The 21,216-nt window shown below is 44.2% G+C and overlaps 1 protein-coding gene and 1 long non-coding RNA gene across 2 annotated transcripts in view; one reads left to right on the forward strand and one right to left on the reverse strand.

The window, feature by feature from the left end:
* LOC138068710 (uncharacterized) overlaps positions 1 to 14,648 on the forward strand; it is a 58,712-nt gene extending 44,064 nt beyond the window's left edge. The window contains exons 6-9 of the mRNA XM_068956775.1: positions 9,282 to 9,381; positions 12,028 to 12,411; positions 13,254 to 13,300; positions 14,580 to 14,648. Coding sequence (XP_068812876.1) covers positions 9,282 to 9,381; positions 12,028 to 12,411; positions 13,254 to 13,300; positions 14,580 to 14,590 — 542 coding nt within the window. The 3' untranslated portion in view covers positions 14,591 to 14,648. The remainder of the gene's footprint in view (positions 1 to 9,281; positions 9,382 to 12,027; positions 12,412 to 13,253; positions 13,301 to 14,579) is intronic.
* LOC138068712 (uncharacterized) lies at positions 12,497 to 19,425 on the reverse strand. Its single transcript, XR_011143418.1, has 3 exons — positions 17,910 to 19,425; positions 16,952 to 17,082; positions 12,497 to 12,612 (listed from the first exon to the last, which is right to left on the reverse strand). It is a non-coding gene; the product is annotated as an uncharacterized lncRNA (long non-coding RNA).
* Between the last annotated feature and the right edge of the window lie 1,791 nt (positions 19,426 to 21,216).

A 21,216-nucleotide genomic window follows, 5' to 3' on the forward strand; every position in this document is an offset into this window, starting at 1 on the left:
GCCATAGTTCTGTACTTTGCTAATATAAAGTATCTTACTGCAGACAGTTTACAATGCATTGTGTCTGCACCTGAATCCATTATTCTTGAGACAACGTGGCATAACATTAAAAAAATCCTATCGACTGGCCTCTCTTGAATAACATTGGTCCTTGAAAGTCATCCTGAATTAATAAGCGATGTGCAACTCAGCTTAGCAAAGCAGCTATGAACTTCACCGTGCTGTGGGCTCTCAGGGCTCTGCCATCCTCGTTCCCGTAGCTTTGGCCAACCTCTGGCCACGGGGTTCCACACGGCAAGCACCAGTGGGATAAATATTTTCATCTGGTTCTCTACGGAAACTAAGAGGAGAGGAGCGCTGCCTCCTCCCCTGTCCTGGCCTCCTTAGTGTTGGAAGCAATGGGAGGGATACCTCTGAGGGAAGGGACAAGGACATTCTTCTGCTTTTCCTTGCAAATCAGGCCGGTTGTCCTTGAACATGCATCAAGCAATGCTCTGGAGAACCTCGACCACCCCATCTGGCTATCCTTCTGTTTTCTGGGGGATTCTTGTACCTCTTCTTCAGAGCGTTCAGACACAAAGACTGAAGCAGCTCATTTCACTTTGCATAATATAGAGCGAAAGAATGTTTTTTGGTAGACCTTAGAAAGATTTGGAACCCATTTAGCAGAACTTGAAGCATTTTGTAAAGAACCACATGATAAAATAATTTCCAAGGTCAGCAAGCATGGCCTAGGGGAGAGACAAAGAATTCACTTAATGATGTGAAGAGAAATAATATGGCTAAATTAAAGCAATCAAATGTGGGAGGCAGCCACTACCGCATGCAGCGCTTTATGGCTGGAACATGGTTTGCTCATAGTTACGTTATTTATTGCTGAGCTGCAAAGCTGCTTATGCACATTAGTTATAAGTCTGCAAATGACAAAAAAAAACCCCACAGATAAAAGCGTTCAGGATAAGTTAGAGATGCACAGGCAGGAAATGAGGTGGGCAGCTCAGCCCAGAGAAATATGAAACAACACAGATATCTGAAAAACAAAGCAAGAGGAACATGTATTATGAATTCATATTGCAAAGCCCTCAAAGGGCCCAGGAGAAGATGGAAACCCTGCTGACCCATCCGTAAGCATGCAAATGGTCTTTCAGTATACTTAGTTATCCTATCTCCAGGGAAAACAAACACAGTGGATGGATAAGATTCTCTGTAACCTTCTCTTCATGTTTTATGTTCATGAGAAAGTGGTGCATAATTTTCTCCATAGCTTGCTCTGGAACTTTTCTTTAAGGCTCTTTGCAAGTATCAGACTGTAAATACTTCCTTCATCAGCCAGAGACACCCGCAGGCTCTTAGAGCATGTCTTCTTTCTTCCCTTTCTGTTACCTTAACAGTTCCCCTGCGTGTGGAGCTGCACAGCGAGGAGATCAGAGACGGTAACTTCTAGGCAAGCTATGTAAATGTGAGGAGCAGTTGCATATGATCATGTTTCTGTATAAATCTGTGCTTGCCAGATGGAACCGAATTTGCAGTTAAGGTGTTTTTGCCTTTCTCAAAGGTGTGAAGGTTTCCGAGCTTGCAGAAGCACCATCTCGGACTATGGTGCATGGCTGTGATGTGACAAATTTCTGCACATCCCGTTCTCGTGACCCAAGCCAAGCTGTGCTGATAATGGCTCAGGAGAGATTTGGAGGCTGCATTAAACTAACATAGCCCTGGCCAGATGTACCTTTCCAGGTAAACACCATACTGAGCATATAAAGCAAATGATCCCTGGAAATGTTATGTCACTCTTACCTTCAGTCTAATATGTTATCCGTGTTAGGTGGGATCCTGCTATCATGCATTGACTTTGGAGATAAATGCATAAAGTAGATTGGGTATCTATCTGGATAGGGATTGTCTAAAACTACTAGACTTTAGAGATAGAATTTAGTCAGTGGGATAAACTCAGAATTTGAGCTGAGTACAGCACAAAGATGAGGAGAGACAGGCTTTTAAAATGCTTCTTGAATATGAGTACTTCTTAAGGGGTTATCAGCAGTGCAGTTATTCACCCCCAGGTCCCAAGCCGTAACTCCTTGACATGTGAAAGAGTAAAAACCTGCGTCTTGCTCTGAGTGAATCTGGAGATGTGCCAGGAGCATGTCAAGGTGTCAAGGAGGACACCATGGCTCTGGAGGGACTTTGAGATCATCCCTCCAAGTCATGTGGACCCTGAGCTGCATTCCAGAGTTGGTATGGAAACAGGGAGATGGTGACTCAATGGAAGCATCTGACCTCCTGATACACTGGTTTATTGTGCACAGTCCATTTGCTTTTCCTCTCCTGGAGATATTATATTTTCCCTTCCTCTGCTGAATCCTTAACCTAAAATATGTCAAACGGTCTGAGCCTCATTTATATATACAACTCTTCTACATACATAGAAAAGAATAACAGTGTCTTTTGTTTGTCTAACAAAAGCAAAGTTTAACCTTTGGGGCACAGTGCAAAGAACATCTCTATTTAGATTTCTAGCCTGGGGGCTGAGAAGCACAGTTTGTATTTGGGACCTCTAGCTAACATTTGTTAACTTAGTTTGCTTATGTTTTAATGTGGTTTTATGCACACAGAAGCAGTTGTTTAGGGTATGATGTGATAGGATATATATATATATATATATATATATATATATATATATATATGTATGTATGTATGTATGCACACATATATATATACACACACACACACATACATGCATGCATACATACATATAGTCAAATTATTATTTCTCCAAATTATCCTAGCCAGAATACCAAGGAGAAAATGAGTTTTGGAGAATGTAAAATCCCCAGGAGTCAGAAAGAAAGGGATATGGAACTGGACACTCTTGAATTCAGCAGCACATAAAGCAGGGAAAGAGTGGAGAAACAGTAAAATTTTAGCATTTCATCGCTGCACGGAGCAGCTGCTGTTGTGGAATGATGAAGGTGCTGCAATGAAGAGCAAAGGCTGCTCTCTATGTCTGCAGCCCAGGGCTGGGAGGAAGCTCTTGGTACATCATGATTCATCTCTTGCTAGATGATGTTGTGTAGCTCTTTGGATGCTGGTTGGCAAGAAGCAAACAGCCTACGACAACTCTGGGCATAGCACATATACGTGTGCCCTTATGTCATGCATTGGCATGGGGCTTCGGACATTGCTAGCATGTGTGCACGAGTTGCAGCCCTGCTTTGAGGGGCACCTGGCTCACAAGGTGACCAAATTCTGGGTCACTCCATAAGATCTCTGTCCAGTCCTCTCCGCATGTGGTGCCTGTCAGCCAGCTCAGTGCTGTACAAGCTCTGCAAAGATATCTGTGTTTGTGAGCAAAGCCTATTTTCAGGAGAAATTAATTATTCTAAAAATTCTTTGGAACGCTTTTATTGTTGTTATGACTGTAGAAAGCTTTCCTTGATAGCATCTAAATATGGGGCTAGACTTGAACTGATGGCATCTCATTAAATACAATAGAAAAAAAGTTCAAATGTGCATCTTTCTTTAAGTGTTTATATAGCAGCAGGAGCCTATCAGGTTGTGTGACAATGTTGTCTGCCAATAACTGTATCTCTATACCAAAATGAAGATGGATACATTTAAACTTGGAGGAATCTGAGTGTTTCTGATGATGAAGATAACCAAAAAGCTGCTTAAAGGATCAGTGTAGTTTACCTAATGAAGTCAAATATTCAAATACTCTTTTTTATTATTAGGATTATTGTACCACACAAGAAAAACTGAGGTTTCTTAATGCAAGAAGATGTGTATAGAGAGATTAAATAGATATTGATATGTGTGTATATGTCTATGCTCACAAATGTACACATATACGTTGTCCCTCTCCTGAAGCACTTGATGTTTCCATAGAAGTACTCCCCAGAGATGACAGGAAGCAATTGCTGTGTCCATTTTCCCTTCAGGAAACATTTAAACCTCAAACTCTCTGTTCTGTTCCTCTGCTGGGGCTGATCCTGCTGGCTCAGGAAGTCCCTTGTGCTGTTGCAAGGTGGGAGATGTACAACAGCCCCTCACCTTCTGCTTGCACTGCCCTGGACTCCTCCCCTAAGCGTCTGCTTCGAGGATGATGTAGGGGCTGCGATGACTTTTGGTCAGGCCTCAAGTGACTGTTCTTACGTTCTGCACTCCCTTTGGGGCAAAGAAATGAACAGTTTCTCGTCTGTGAAACGGGAGTGAACTCATGATCTTCTGCTGCAGCATCCTTCTATGGCAAATCTTTAACCTGAGAAGGATATCTTGTGTCTTCTTATGATAGAGCCATCTCTATCCCCAGACCATTTGCAAGGATACTTCTGATTTCCATGCAGACATGCTGTGGATGAAGTCATCTGGATCCCCTTTCTCATTTTTAAGGGACATCTGATCCTCGTAGCTACTTCTTTTGAAGCAATGAATGAAGGTGGCTTGCAAGATGTGCTCTGAGCCTTTTATCTCAACTATCAAAAAGCTCCAGTGCCTCTTGACTTCAGCTAGAGAGAGACACCAGGACTCGCAGCCTGGGTGACGTGGGAGCAGGGGCCTGAGCCTGGCCCCAGAGCACATATGCTCCTTGTCAGGTCAGTGCTGTCGCTTGTCAGCTTGGCTGATCCATGCAGTTTGCACCAGATGATTGTCTTGGGCTGCGCATGATGGGAGCTCCTGCAGTTCAAGTGCAAAGCGTGCTGGAGTGTTGTGGGTGTCTCTCTCCATCACTCCACTACAGGTTTCCCCAAGGAGAATTGCAATACAGTGCTAGCAACCCCAGTGTCAGTTTGCAGGTGGATGGTCAGTCTTGGCTGGGCTGCATTTTCAAATGCATGTGTTAAAACAGGCAGCACTCACAGCTGGCCAGGCTATCTGGCCATCCAGAGCTGAGGTTTCTCGACCCATGGTGCCTGGCTCATCTTGCAAGAGCCCTCTGACTTCACATAGCCTCACTGCTCATGAGTATGTTCTCTCCAAGAAAGCAGTTTGCAAGCCTAATTCACAGAGTTACTGGAGCATTTTCCCTATAAGAAAGTTTTGTATCTTGCTGACCATGGGCAACTGAGAGGAAAAGTGTCCTTTCATGATCTGGTGTATATATATATATACATATATATGTACATATATATGTGTGTATGTGTGTGTGTGTGTGTGTGTGTTTGTGTGTGTGTAATGTGTATATAAAATTATCTCCTCTGGGCTGAAGCATCTGTGTCCCCACACAGTTTCTCAAAAAATTCAATATTTCACTTGGAAACCAGATACCCTTTTGAGGATGATCATCTGCAGCGGAACTGTCTATCCTCTAGCATTAGATGCTTAGAAAAAAAAAGGTCTTATTAAGGGAGCACAGCAGAAATATCCATCCCAGGGTGAAAGGGAGAGAAAGGATACCCATGAGTGCAAGAGGCTATTTGAATGCCATTGGTACTTGGCCCTGCAGGATTATGGGAAGGTATCTGGCTTCAGCTCTGCCCTGGCCCTGGAGGATGCTTCAAACTGTGTGGCAGAACATGATTCTTCAGTGCAGCATGTATCCTTGCAAATTAGAGGACTGGGCCTAGCCCTGCCCTGCAGTCATCCATGCTTTTACCCTGCTAGCACTGCCCTGAGGTGGTTTTGGCCCATGGCAGCTCCCATGCAGTTCACAGGACAGGCTCAGGAGCCAGTGCAGACCAGAGCCACGTCCTGAAAGGCAGACTGGAGGTGGCCACGCTGCTCTGGAGGACGACAGGTTATGAACCACAGCGTGTGGCCTACAGGAACCTGGCCTGGCCCTGTTTATCTCCTCCCCTTAGGGCCTGAGCCTGCTGAATATTTCTGGGGACCCTCAGCAAACCCCTCTCCCCTGCCATCCCCCATTCCTCCATGATCCTTAGGGAAAGGGTCAGAGGCACTGTCTTTGCTCTTGCAGCTCAGAGGGATATTTGCTTTCCAGGGCAGAAAATCTGCTTTCTTGGCCTTCCATTTCACAGCACACTTCTCGGTGGGAGAGTTTCAAAAATGCACAGCTGAGCCAACGCAGTCACTCAGGCAGTATGTAAGTGTAACATACAGTAAGTCGATGTACTGCTGCCTTCAGGGGCCATGGCCCTTGAGGTGCATTTCATTGACTCTGTATACATTTCAGTACCACTCAATAGGGTGAACGCTTATCATCTTTAATTATGAAGGTTTATGTTGGCAACCACTTAGTTCCTATGGTTACATCGCTAAGAAATTGTGAAATAGGCACTTCAAGGCTCTGGGCAGAGAAACAAATTGACTATTACAGAATTCATGAATGATAATAGCTCATTTACTTATAATGCTAATAAATAATTGGTGTAAAATCAGCTACTGCAGCCTTAGAAAGCATAGGGTATTTAAAGGTCAGCACTACTCTTAATTCTCCATTAAAACCCTCACATTGCAATAATGCATCCCAAGAAGCAATTGCAGTCTCCCAGTATATTCACTTAGTGAATCTAAAACCCCGTCTGCTCCACAGGGCTGTCCTGCATGTTTTCCTCTGGACACCAGCGCATGCTTCCTATCCTGCGTTAAACAGTGTTAGAAAACCTGCTGTTCCTGGACATGCTAAAGCTGTGCCAGGAGGAGCAACACACAGCATCTGACTGTCTGCTCCAGGCCAAGGCAGCGTCCTGAAAGAAAAGGTACTCTGCGGCAGATAAATATGCAGTGATTTGTCTATAGGGTAGTTCCTTTCCTGTCAGGGGTCCTGAATCCTTCTGGTCTTTGAGTCATTTTCCTGGCTGTTGTTCTCATTATCCCTCTTTTACAATTGTCAGTGCTACTGGGTCCTGGAGTATCTACTGTACTGCTTTTCTAACCCTCTTTCTCCATATTTTTGGCACGCAACCTTTTCATTTCTTTACTTGTCCCCTGCTTGTCTTATGAGCAAGCAGCCATGCACCAGGCTTTTCATTATTTTAGGATGATCTGCCATGCCCTACTCTATTTGTCACAGCTAACAGATCAAATTTTTTCACTCTTTCCTTGCACAGATCTTACTTTACTGGCAATAAAATTTTGATTCCTCTCCTCTACCCTCTCCCTCTAGACCTCGCTTTCAGCAGCAAACTCCGTACTCAGGGTAAATGACCATCATCTATTTCTGTAACTGTGCTACCACATTTTCAGTATTGCAGCTGATATATCCTCATATTTTGCTTTCAGTGATCAGCAATGTGTACAGAGCAGAGGCTTAACTGAGATGCCCATGGCAATGCCCAGTGGCTGCAGATAATTTAGAGCTCAGTCATATGTGCAGGTAACTTTAAATTATTCCTTCGTGAGTCCAGGATGAATCAGGATGAATCACACGGTGATGGAGGTAATTCCTTCCATCAGTTGAACAGTGAATCAGTCGCTATTTTTCTCATCATAAAGAGGCCATTTTATATGCAGTACTAAAGTACATTTCCTGCTAAAACCATGAGGCTGAATAAAGCGGCCAGTTAGTTACAGGCTTGCAGACGAATTAACAGTGTGAATTTCGGCAGAACAGTCTTCAGCGTAAGCAAATGGTGTTTAGTAATTTAGAGAAGGAAGTCTGGCTCTAGATCAGGAGACAGCAGAAAACAGCATCTCCGAGAAGTGTATGCCCAAGCTGTTGCTTGAAATGGGAGAGCAAGCCCATCACATCCCAAACTTCCTAAAGTTTCTGTAGGCTCTGAAGGCAAACCTAGAACTCAGTTTGCAGTACATGTCCAAAGGCAGGTATTGCTAGCTCTTGGCTATTCTGTATATACATTCCAGGTCCTGAGGCCCTTGCACAGCAGCACCAGCAGACACCGGTGACTTTTTATTTAGAGGAAGAGAGAATATCGAAGAGGAGGAGATGGGCTGAGTCCTGAGGCTGTTTGGGTAAAGGGTCCACCCAGTCAGATGTCTGTTCTTTATCTTACACACCCATTCTCTGCTGCATGCAAAACTGTCACATTTGTTTATGGCTTGACCCGTTTGGGAAATGCCTTCACCTTCTTTTAGGTTTAAGGCTGAGGGATCTGCAACACAAACAGGAGCTTGTGCCCTTTATTCATTATATCATTTCCAGCGTTAGCTAAATAAAGAAAATCTTTGCTTCACTTAAATTCAAAATGACACAGAGTCATGATTCAAACTTGCAGTGACATTTATCCAGTTAGCTGATGCTTGCTAGAGGTTGAAGGGACTCACAGATACAGTTGTCTTCACATCTCAGGCACATTTCTTCATGTTTCTTGACAGTTATTAAGTGCATTAATTCTTCTGATGCTAATTTCTGTGTAGTACTGATGAAAAATGCATTTTTCCCAGGGAGTTGGCACTTGGCAAATATCTCGATGGCAATAAATTATAGTACGAACTAAGTTTCTGTTGCCATGGTTTTCTTCTCCACTGATACATGCAATTACAGCATCTTCACTCCAGCGATGGTGGAGAAGCGAAACCACAGCACAGACCACCCTAGTGCACGATATACTCACCTCTCCCCACTCTTGCTTGTGGTTTACCCTTCCGGTGCTCTCGCATCTCTCTGGTCCCTGTACCAACAAATTATTCTTATTTGGACTCACTGATGCCTCCAGCCCTCGTTTTCCCCTGCCTTTCCCTACACATCGCAGGGCCCCTCGCTGTTCCCCTGCTGCGTGGCGAGCCGTGCAAACACTGCGTCCCTTTTCTTTGCACCACTGCGCAATGAGGCTCACAGCAACGTGGTCGCCCTAGGAAAGGAAGGGGAGTAGGTTCAGTGCTTGCTCCTCTCACATTATTTAAGTTCCCTGAGGCCTCCTGAAGGCTTTGAGGGAGGGCACAAAGAATTCAATGACTTGCTTGAGCTGATGTCCTGCAGCAGGGGTTTGGTTAATGGGCCTCGTTTTGCAGCAACACCTTGCTGGTTCCTATGGGGCGACGGCGCAGGTGGCACACCAGCACTGCTGCTTGCTAAAGAGCCTAGAAAAGCGGTGGTGGCGATGGCAGTGGTCAGAACATACCCTTCAGCTCCAGGTCAAAGTACAACACCGACGTGATGGTACCTTCTGCTGTACCAGCTGGGAGGAAACCCAAGTCCTCACTACCACTGCTGAGGTCTTCCATCAGGCTCTGGGACTATTTAGCGGCTACATTTGGCCAGGATCACGGACAGGGTATGGAAGCAAATCTTCCCAGTATCCCAGCTCTTGCCATTTAAAGCAATAATGGCAGCTACTGTAATCCAAACTGACCAAGATCGGTAGGATTATCCACTGGATCATGGAGCCAGGGCAGGATCCTCTAAAAATTCTCTCTTTCCTCAGCAGGTGGCCATCACATACTCATCACTGTTTTCACTACCAACCTCTCATCTTTGAACGGAAAGAAACCCCACAACCGCGCATGGGAAGCTCTGAGAAATAGGTAGGTGCATAACTGATAAGCTGGTTATTAATGCAAAATCATTCACCCAAGAAAAAAGGAACAAATGCAACTTCACAGCAGCTCGTTGCTTTCAGAAAAAAATAATGGCAATTGATTGCATGGCTGACCAGGTTTGGGCTGAGTTTCTCTTTTTGATGGACTGGAAACAGTTCTTCGCTCTACAGCTGGAGACAAAACCCTTTTTGTTCCTTAAAGGAAAGAGTGCAAATAAGTTGTTGGTTTTTTTCTTTTTTACAAATTGTGAATGTGTGTTTGCTACCTGTAGGGAACTACATTTTAGCTTGCTTTTCCTGTAAAGCTATTTTACTTTCTTGATTTTTATTAGGCAGCACTTTTTAGCTATTTTTTTTTAATGATAAATCTAGACAAGAACGTCCAGCGGCTCTTTTAGCCCATCTGAGTACAGTTAGATATTTCTCTTTGAAATATAGAAATGCCAATTTTTGAATGAAATTGAAGAAAAGCCCCTCCTTGTTTTGCACTGATTCAGAAATACATCCTCTCTCTGGGGTTAACAACAATGATGCAGTTGCAAAATTTCTCATCTTAAGATCTATCTATTTTATTAAACATATCTGCGTATTTTCAGCAGAAAAAAACACTCCTTAAGAGTCAAGGCAGAGAGCAGGTGAATCAGAAATTATTTTAGCTTGTGTTCTTGGGTGACTGTGCTGGGCTCCTTGGCAGGGGGTAAGTTTGGTGCAACTGGAGCAGAGCCTGAGGCACGTGCCAGCGTGCACGCATGGGAACGTCTCCACAGAAGGGTTTCCTCGTTATTTCATGGGATGGTCATATTGGCAACGCTTTTGTATCTGTGTCTTGAGAAAGATGCTGCTTCTACCAGCAACCTGATCTCTGCAGCAACTGTTTAAGCTTTTGTTGCCAGTCCCCTCCCAGGAGTCCGGTTCTGCCAGTAAACATTTGTCACTCCAGCATTCTTCCCCACTTGGGCATCATATTTGTTATTGCTTCTAAAGCAAGCGCTGAGCTGTGAGAGCGGTTATTTCTGCTCGTTTGGCAGCCTGGCCTGCACTGCGGCAGCCTCCCCCTCCGCTCACGGAGATTTAGAGACATTGCAGTAAACAACTCTTCCCTGAGATGCTCCTTTTCTCCCTGCTTCAGTGCAGCCCGGTCTCACTCTGCGCCGGTGTGGGCACCCCAAGGTCTCACCGAAGGAGCAGTTTGCGAGATCAAGCCGTTGCAGAAGGGCCAATCACGTTCTCTCTTTCTTAAGACCTCCCTTGAAAAACAACATGTAAAAATACCACCAGGAGGGATTTATGAGGCCTAATCTACATTAGTTGAAGCAAATCAGAGTCTTTCTCTAAACTGTTTTGGGCACAAGTGCTAATCCTGGATGCTAGGGGGCAATTGCTGCCAAGGTACTATTTTTTCTATGACAGCTTCCTCAGACTTGCATTAGGATTGCAGCGCTGCTGCGCTATGTCATTTTATATTATTTATACACATAGGGCTTGATTTAAGCACAGCGGCTCAGCAGCAAAATTCCGATTGATTTATGGTGCAGGCAAGAGGTCACAGCAAGATACACTCTGTGGCACATGGGTTTGCAGCCTGAATGAAAAGAGGGACAAGGGGAACTGATTTGCATGGTTGCAGGTATCTGGCGGTTATTATATCTAGTTAGCTTATTATATATAATAGATCTTTTAAAAGTTTGACTGTAGAGGTCCAATCATAATTTGTTTCAATGAATGTTATTTCACTAATAGACAGCGCAACATCCTTCTTTTTTTGTTGTGTCTGTTTGTCACTGTAGAGGTAAAAAATAGCATTCCAGCTCTTTTACTTTAAACAATGACATTTCTATGCCTCATACATTATTGAATGCCCCTATTTTTTCCCGGTGAGCTTTTTTCATTTTAATATCACTGGATCTCTGTGCAGTTAATTCCCTTGTTACCAAGCCATATAAATACTGACCTCAGAATTTCGGAGTAGCCTTGGCAAAAAAAAAAATCCCCTCAAAACAAACAGTAGCTTAATTTGCATCATCATCGCTGAGGGCTCTGCATGCTTTCAGTATGAAAACCTAGTTTCAGCAGTCTGGACGATATGGATTGATGTGGACGTATTCAGCTTTCAGGAGGGAATTTATTCGTAGAAATTGGGTCAAAGAATTTGGTTTGGCAAGACCCACTCAAAGAGCTCTGATTCAAAATAGTGATTTTACAAGGTGGTTTATTAGCGTAATACAATTACTTTTAAACATCCTTTATTTAAAAAGTGGGAAACTTTTAAAATAAACTTTCACCAGTAAACTGAGATGCATGGATGGAATAAATAAGCAAGAACTGTTCAGAAGCCAGAAAACAGAAAGCAGACTGATGTACAAATTTTTTTTGATTTTTTTTTTTTGCCTTTCCGCCTTGCTTCCTTAATCCTTCGTAGTGTCAGTAATATTGCATGTCCTTTGTGCAGTTAGCTTTGACATTGAAGAAAAGAAGATATAAATTATGCTTCTGGTGGAGATGGGCTCTGAGTCTCCATGGACAGAGAGCTTCATGGAAGAGCTGGTCAGAAGATCAGAGTCTAAAAATAAACACTCAAAGTAAGTTGAAATCCTGCTGTGCTTTCCTTCTTTCTCTTCCTGATCTGGTGCAGGTCTGCCTCAAATGTTGGTCCGTTCGTACAGATATCTGACTCAGTACAGCTCAGCTGTGTTGGCTTTGCTCTGGGAACTGGAGGGCACGAAGGCAGCTCACAGACAGCATCCAGACCTGGAGACACTGGGCTGCACAGGCACATGTTGTGTGGCGTCCACAGCTGGAGACGCTGGGCTTCCAACGCGGTGTCCAATGCCAAGATTTTAGTGACAGACACTGAGATATTTAATCTTGATTTTTGTCAGTGCTGTGCACGTCCAGCTGAACTCAGTGGGACTTGTGGATTGACTCATATCTACAAATTGGATTCAGGGTTCAGATCCGAAACTCGCAGTCACTGGTTGCTTCTCAGATCCACTGGAACCACCAGAGGTTCGAGTAGGTAATGTCATTTTGCCCTCTAGCCTCTTATCTTCAAGCTTGTACAGATCTCCAGGGAATTTTCACGGGAATATGAAAGCATAGCAGAGGTGCCTGCGTGACTCCTCTTCCCCACCATAACCAGGATGATTCTGTCACCTGATTCCTGGTTCACCCTCTTAGTGCCTTCTTCTTTAACATGTGTCAGAGCTTCTTAATTATCCTGAATTTATTTGTTTGAAAGTACATTAATTGGGCAATTCCTCGGAGACATTCAAGTATATAACATTTGTGCACACTTGTCAATTAACTTTTTTCCTTTCAGGGACTAATGACTCTACTAACATTTTGAGCGCTGCATTGCATCGTTACCTTGCAGAGGGCAGTGGGCCCCTTGCACTCGGTGCAACTCCAGATCTCGAAATATACCTGCTAAGAAGATTAAGCCTGCAATGCTAAGCATTAAAACCATCAATATTTACACAGCAGGTGAAATTCATATCAAATCTGTCAGGCAGAATCTGTCACTGTGCTATTTCTAAAAGGTTACTAGCCTCAAGATAATCTGTTTTTCACTTATAAACAGGTTCTAAGATGTATTGTTCTACAGTTTGAATCTTAGACCGCTGGTAAGCTGCCTGAACCATTATTGAATTAATACATTTGCTAGGGTCCATCTGCAGGCGCTGCTCTAGTGGACATGGTGAATAGCAACCTGGCCGATAAAGAGGATGAGCAGGAAATGCTTTCCCTTCAGAGAAAGTGTATGATTTGTTAGACAGCCGTTTATTGGATTTTCCTTACAAAAGGCAAAATCTCATGGAGAAGTACTGGACATAGTTATGCGCTTTCTTTTCCATGCAGTCTGCCCTTGACACCAGCTAATGTGGGGAACCTGGAGAAGACCAGAGGTAACTTTTTTAATATACCAAAAATCTTAGTTGAACGCTACGTTGACAATCATCAAATGGCACCCTTACCCCCAACACCTCCTTGCATGCGCTCTTTTATTCCAAAAATGAACTGAAAAATGGAGCTATTAGAGCCTTTAGAAAAAAAAAAAAGAAGGAAAGAAGGAAAGAAAAAAGCCAGAAAAGAGTCTTTGCTCTTGCCAAATAGGAAGAGAAGATTCACAGTGAAATAAGTGGCATGGCAGAGCCAGATCCGGTATGCAGAGTATGTTAAACACAGCTCCTCTGGCGCAGCTGGTATTGTGTGATGGATCCAGTACCAGAGAGGAGGTTTTAAAAGCTTCTAGAGAGCCACATGAGCTGGGCAGTGTCCTTTGACTCTCTATCGCCTCTGAGAATCACTCCCACTTTGCTAACCCTGCAGAGGTACCCGTCATTTTTCTTACCTGCTTTGTCATGCAAACCAGCCTCAGCTGGTGTGGCTGCTCTGGGAGCAAGCTGGTTAGGCACTACTGAGAGCACCGTGCCAGTTCCAGTTTTTTCCCTCTTTCTTGGGGAAAGATCTGACTCTGGCTCCACGCTCGTGCATGAAAGTTAAGGAGCATGCAATGATCACTGAGCCAGCCCGGAGGGAGAAGCCACCTGTAGCACCAAATGTGTGGTTCTTCTCCCAGCCTCCTTGCCTTCCCAGCAGCTACAGCGAGGTGGTGACTGCACCCTCCTCTGCTTTCCTTTCAGAGGGGGATAACCAGTGTGTAAGACAATCTCCAGGAGAAGTGTTTTGGGGAGCAGAATCTCTCTGGATGGCGCAGCGGGCTCATGCCCCCTCGCCTGCTGCAGCTCCCTGCTGCAGGATGCAGGGTAACATGCTGGGGTGCAGGTAATACAGAAGTCAGGCAGATGATGCTGATGCTGGCCATTCCGTGTTTTCTTTCCTTTGTCAGGCTGAAATTCTGTAGTTTCAGCTTGGCTTCAGTTTGTAATGAAAGTTATTAACTAATGTGCTACCAGCGCGTTACCTTATTAGCACGGCCCAAAAGTTTGCAGCCTCATGACAATGATCTGCTGTAAAGGCAGGATCTGACCAAACCATAGCATGATAAACTCCCTTAGGCTGCTTAAAGGGATTGATACAAGCTACAGCCATGGCTAAGGGGAATTCCCTCAGAGGAGGGCCAGGCTGTGGCTGTACCTCATACATGCTCTGGCTCCGAAATGGCTAGCTTAGAGGTACCTTTCACGGTAGCTGCAAAGGTCCTAACACCGTTTTCTGCTCCAGAAGGTGGATGAAGAGGTGGCCGGAGCTGGTGGGCCCTGTGATGCCCTGAGTACCCCAAACAGAGTTAGAAGGGGCATCTTACATGAACTGCAGTGCTACTGCTGGTGCAAAAATCAGCATTGCTCTTTCATCTATGTAAAATTTCTCTGTGAGTGGGTAATGAAGAAAACACTGGAAAACTAAGTGTGGTATTAGCACTTGCTGCATTATGTAAGCACTATTTCTCCTTTATAATCTGTTTGCTCTTTTACATAAAATTTACTCTTTATTTCTGACCTAAAAAGAAAACAAAATACTTTTCTTTCTAATGGGAAATTAGTTGTGCAGTAAAAATGTTTACAGAGGCATGAAGACCTCGACCTATTTCCCATTTGAATGAATAGAAAGACTGCTATTGATTTCAGTGGTGTTTGAGACAGGCTCCATGGTTTATCCATTTTTCAGTAGATGAATTCCCTGGTGACGGGTGCTTTGTAAAGGCTAACCATCATCATGTTTACATGTCTTTTGGGGAGGAATGGGGACATAGCAGAGAGTAAAAGCGATCATTCCATAAACTAGAAATGTACCATTGGAGTATGAAAATGTGAATTGTAATTGGAGGATAATATTGCTTTATCCTGAAAGTTTACAGGTATGACGACCAAACATCTCTAAGAATTCATCATCCATGGGGTAAAAGCTGCCAGCTACTTAAAAATCTAATGCAACATGACATTTGTGTCATATTTTATCTGCTTACATTGGTTTATGTTATGTCAAGTGATGTGATGTAACCAGACATAGCCTAATAGCTAGTGATGTGCAAAACAGACATTTGTTTTCTTCCCATGCTAGGAGTAGTGTAAGAGATCACAAAAAGCAAAATAATCTTTGGCTTTATGAATGTGACATTGTCACATTATCACAGGGCAGTGACTCTAGGGTTACACACCATGGACCACAGGGATGTGACCCCGTAATGCTGCTGGTCTAAGTAGGCAGCTCAGCTTCTTCTTCAGAAAAGCCGATGGAAGCATATCAAATCCCTTTATTTGCATTGGCGATTCCCTGCTTCCAGGAGTCGATTACAATTCCTACCAAAATGTTGGTGCCTGGTGTTTTAATTCCATGAGTGTATACTAAAGTGTGTCAAACCGGGCTGTTCATGTGAGCATGGCAGGGCTCTTTCAAGCTAGCAAGCATGGAAAGGGAGAAAGCGTGCAGCAGGACCACGTTGCTGCCCTATATCCAGGAAACCCTGTGTGACAGAACTGTAGCAAAAACCTGTGGGGAGATAGAGCCAGAAAGTCCTTCTAGCATGCCAGTCCCCAGCGAGCCCCAAGCACCCTGGGGCTGCTGTGAGCACAGCGGGATTTGGGGGTGCCATGGCCAAGTTGTGCTGCAGGCAAACCCTCCTCCAGGTGTTTGGGAGAAAAAAATAGGGAGCAGAATCAGCTGGTCCCCCAGCCCCTGAGCGTGGCCTTGCCCGGGACCCAGCGGACTGAAGGTCTCCTGCTGATGGAAACTCGCCAGGAAAAAGTTCAGAGGTGTCACCCGGCCTCTGATGTCTTCCTAAGATGACTCACATTAATTTTCTTTTCTTCCTGCCATAGATACCATATATCACAAGTGCAGTATTTAATGTATCGTTTTCGCTTTCGCCACTACTATAAAGCAACATACAGAAAAGCCTTGGTGCTGTCCATCCTGCCGTGAGCTTCAGGTATAATTAAAGGGTGGGCAGCCAGGTGTTTGTGAAAAGTGAGCCAAAGGAGCGTGGCTGTTCTGAAACTCCTCAATTTCTATGGGACAGCTCCTCCTTTAAGAGACGGGCTAGTCAGCATATGTTGCCTCAAAGATCACTTTTTGGCAGTATTCCACTTTGTGCAAGATGAAATAACAATACTGAAAAGATCTCTATGTAGGCTTTCAATGTAAAATAGCAAATGATGTATTTACAGCTGTGCGATGACAAAACTAGGAAAAGTGTTCGTCAAGGAATCAGCAGGCTAGGTAATTTATATTTTGTATGAAAGGCCACTTTAGAATACTTAAAGAAAATTGTCCTGATGGTAGTAAGTCCTTCTGTAGTAGGCTGGTTCTTGCAGTCATATACACTGACATCCAGCCCCATATGGAGACACTGGTAAACTGGCTCAGGGCTGCTGATAAGGAAAAGATGAAGCTGTTTGCTGAGCAAAGCACCGCGGGACCCTGGCTGCACGCACACCAAACCATCTTTTGCTGGTCCCCTCGGTGCGCAGTGAGACACGTTGAAGGTGTAGCTGCCGTATCCCGCTGGATAAAAGTCAGCCTGCCAGCTGGCTAAATTCACTACTAAACATGGCAGAGAGAAGGATTAAATTTGTCGTAAGCTGCAGTAGCCAGACCTGAGCTGGAGATCAGCACATCTGCTCCTTTCCTCGGCGCTGTCACTGTAAGTTGATTGCATCTAAGCGCATCTGCAGGGCTGTCTCTGGTGCTCTCCTGGACAGCTTCATCTGTGGAGCATCTGGCTTGCCTTCATAAAGGATAATAGTATTTTATTAGACTAACAAAAGGTACTTGATAAAACCGGTCTTAGCACTGGTTTAGTAAACTAGAAAATGATAAATTAAAAAAAGCCAGCTTCACTGGGAATTTCCTGCACAGGCAATTTAAGCTAGCGTGCATGCCTGGAGGGCACCCGAGGAGGACTGGTCTGGCCCAGAGACGGTGAGGAGCGTGGGGTCGGTCCCACGCATCCCTCCTCCGAGGGGCTGAGGCTGGGGCTCCTCCGCAGCAGCACAGCCGGGTGATCCCTGCAGCGCTGGCGCTCTGCAGAGACAGAGCACAGCAAAGGTGGGCAAAGCATCGCTCAGCAGAGGGACACCGAGGCGCCGAGACTTGCCCAACTCATTCGTTTCTCTGTGGCTCTTAGTCCAGATTTGAACCTGGGTTTCCTACAAGTCGGGGCGGCGCCATCCCTACGAGCCCGCCCGCTCCCATCTCACCTGCTGAAACCTGGAATAGCAGAGCTGGGGCCGCTGCTTTCTTCTCCCTCCCCTGACTCGAGCTACATGTATGTTTGCAAGCTTGAAGCCAGCTAGTGGAAAACATACTCTATTAGTCGTGCTGATCTGATTAGGCTGGCAGTAGAAGAGAGACAAATATAAACCCTTCCCAGTAGTCTTTATTATGATGAAAATATCTCCGTGACACTGTAAAGGTCCTTTGTATTTTGGCGAGCTGCTTTCCCAGGACAAGGCAGTAATTAATTTCTATGTACTGCTCATTATTTTTTCAATTTAGAAACTTGCATGAGTTGTTGTGATAACATTTAAACGGCAAGAGGTGACTGAACTGTACCAGTATTGGTCCGAGAGTTCCTGCTCAAGCCGCTGACATTTCAGCAGGGCTCTCATTATCCGTGCTGCTCAGCAACTTCCAACAAGACCATCTCTGTAACTTTTTCCTCGCGGCGTATTTTCTTCCCCGGCACTGTCTTGTGCTTTCTGTAACTGAAGCGGTGCTGATGCGTGGATGTAATTTGATCATGGCAAGGCTCATAGTACGCTGGTAAATGAATTGGCATGTTCTGATTTCTCATTACTGAGAAAATCCTCAGCGCTTTGGCGGGGCTCCTAGGCAGAGCGTGCGGGGTATAGCCAGGCTTTGAAATTATAAATAGTGATCAGATAGGTATGCGAAGGAGAAAGGAACAGTAACCTTAAATGCTCAGTAGCTCGTTTTAAGCAACGTTTTGCTTATTACAGCAAAAAGATGTGGCTTTCTGCTTTCTCGGCTTTCTGCAGACATGCAGGCACCTTGATCCATGCTTTTTCCTTGTGATATTAGTAGCTGGCAGAGCAGAAAATGTAGCTACAAATCTGCATGCCTCATTTGCCAAATCTCCATGGCTAGCGTCCCGTGAGGACAAAGTTTACTCCTCCAGCGAGCGGTACAAAGCACCTCACACGGGCACTGATTTCCAGCAAGTTAAGCTATTGCAAGGCAGAGAAAGGCTTTGGAAACTCCCCAAATGGAGCAGAGGATTCAATCAGGGCTCACTCGCTTTAATGTTAGTTGTTTCTATTTATAACATCTTTAATACGTGAACATTTGGAAATGCTGCTTCTCCCGTTCTGTGTGTTGCAGGCACTAGTGGGGAAACCTAAACAACACCTGCAATGCCAAGAGAGGTTGCCACTCTGTGACTAAGCCCAAAGTATTGTGTTAAACACCAAGATGAACAGTGGATAGCACTTGCCCCTTCTGATCGTTGTTGGGAATGGTGCTCAAAACTCTGCCCAAATGTTGCAAGAAAATAAAGTACCCTGTAATCATCCATTTTTTGAGCTTCCAAAGCCTCAGCACATTAATTGAGTTATTCCTGAGAACTTCAGTCTGCAGCTCTCTTGCATGCAGTACAATACCAGCAGGGCAATTATGCATTCAGCAGTGCTCTTAATGCGGGAAAAAGGCCTGGGACATCTACGGGGAGAGCCCACTGCCAGATGTCATTGACTGTAAGGGTTTGTGGGATCAGTAACTTGGCTATTCCAAGGCCCTTCCTTAGATTTGAAAGTGGGATGCATCTCCTGAGCAGTGAGATGCAGCCAACCCTCTGAATACATTCCGACTGCAGATTAGGCAGGGGCCTTCCAGGACTCAGAGCAATTAAACTCATCCCATTTCACCTCAAATTCAATAACATATTTTTTTATGCAGTAAGGTATTGGGCATAATCTGTGAAAAGTATGTATGGGAAAAGGAAGGAACAGCTGGAAAAAAAAATCTATATTAATATTTTAGTTGCAATTTGCCAAAAGAGGCATATTCTCTATGCCACTGAAATGAGATAGATTGAAGCTTGGTACCTGGGACGCTGGTTAAAAAAAGACCAGGGTTCTTAATACTTCTAGTGTTGCACCAGAAGTGTAGTGAAGGAGTTCAAAGGGGCCTCACTGTCCCCCTTTCCCTATGGGTTGCATCTTGCAAATGTGCTATTGAAGGGAGTTTCCATGGGTCCCACGCTACCAACAAGCAGATCCAATGTTAGGCACAGTTATGAAACTGTAGTTTCACATTATCTTCTTATTCTGAATACCTGGAAATCTAGGGAAACCAGACTCAGATTTCAGACTCTTGAGTCTGTGATTTCCCCCATTGTTATTGCTTGTTTTCAGAGCTGAAAAAAAAGTAGAACATTTTAGGTAATGGAAGAGATGTGTCTAAGTCCCTTACATTGTTTTAAAATCCTGCCTGTATGTTATCTGCTACTCTGAAACACTCTTGTTTTATTTGTTCACTGTAACGAGTTTTGTGCAAGAAATGCCCACCTTTGTGCTGAATCTGGCAATATTGGCTATTTCACTCACGACCTCTGGTGAGAAAACTGGGAATTTATTTTGTTCTGGGATATTCTCCATTGTGCTTTTCTTCTTCTCACAGAAATGGAAATATTTTACCAGTTAAATGGAGAAAAAGTAGTTAAGGCATATGCTGGTTCATAACCTAGCTAACAGAGATGTCCTCAGTATTTGAAATGGTGGTTTACTGCAATGAATTAAGTGCACAAATTCTTCATGTGGAAGAAATGATTTCCAAGTCCCCCCTGAAACCTCATTTCTTCTGTAGCAAGATGAGTTAATGAATAAACCAACAAATGAGTGTCTTTTATTGCTATAGAGACGCTTATTCTAGCTCCAAAAGTAGTTTTTTGATTCTTCTTCATGATTTTAAACTCCTTCAGCCGTGATTCAAAACCAGAAGCCACAATTGTTCCCGCAGCTGTACCTTTCAGTTATCTGCCTCTCTTTGCTTGGCACAGATTATCCTCTATTAATCAAGGACAGCACCTTGATTTCTACAGGCTAAACTGACCGCTGGATCTTTAACCTGTGTGCATATAGTTTTATTGCTGGCTAAAAACACATGCAAAGGGGAGAACGGAAAGGGTGGGTAAAACAAGCATGTTTTTGGCTGGTGCATCAGGTGCTTCCTGCCAGTTGCTTTGTTTCTGCCCTTTTGCCCTTGTTGTACCGACCCAGCAGAGCAAAGGTGGCACCTTCCCAGTGGAGGAGAGACCCACTCTGTGGGCAGGGTGCTCCTAGCAAAGTGCCTGGCCCCTCCATTCACAGGCTTGGCTGTGCTCACGTCAACACCTTTCAACAGCCCTTTGCCAAGCTAACTGGCCTTAAAGCTTCCAGCAGGACCTGTTTGGTCCCGTTTTGTCATATGCCAGCCCCATAGCACAGGGGAACCTATTCTTGATTTCTTGGCTACCCGCTGCTGCTGGGTTTTGATCCGGGAGAAGTAGCTCCTGTCGTTCCCCAGAAAGACATAGATATATTTCTTCAACATTGGAGTGTTTACAGGAAATGATAGCACTGCACTTGGTTTGATTTATCCTGAAAGGCAGCAGATACATTTTAGTGTCAAGCTTCTGTGCTATCAGAAATGGATGCAACCAGGGATTTTATTGAAAGGCAGAAGATGGATGACATGGTGAAAAAAAAAATTGTGATTTGACTTAAAAATAGAAATTTAATTTCATTTCTAGATTGATGCTTTGGAATTTTTCTTCCTTTCTTCTTGATAACATTTCTGCCATGTCCTTTCTAATTGGGAAATAATTAGGTTGCTAAATTGAATATTTTAAAGATTTTCCTTG

The sequence above is a fragment of the Struthio camelus genome, chromosome 11 (genome assembly GCF_040807025.1).
Source record: "Struthio camelus isolate bStrCam1 chromosome 11, bStrCam1.hap1, whole genome shotgun sequence".
Lineage (NCBI taxonomy): Eukaryota > Metazoa > Chordata > Aves > Struthioniformes > Struthionidae > Struthio > Struthio camelus.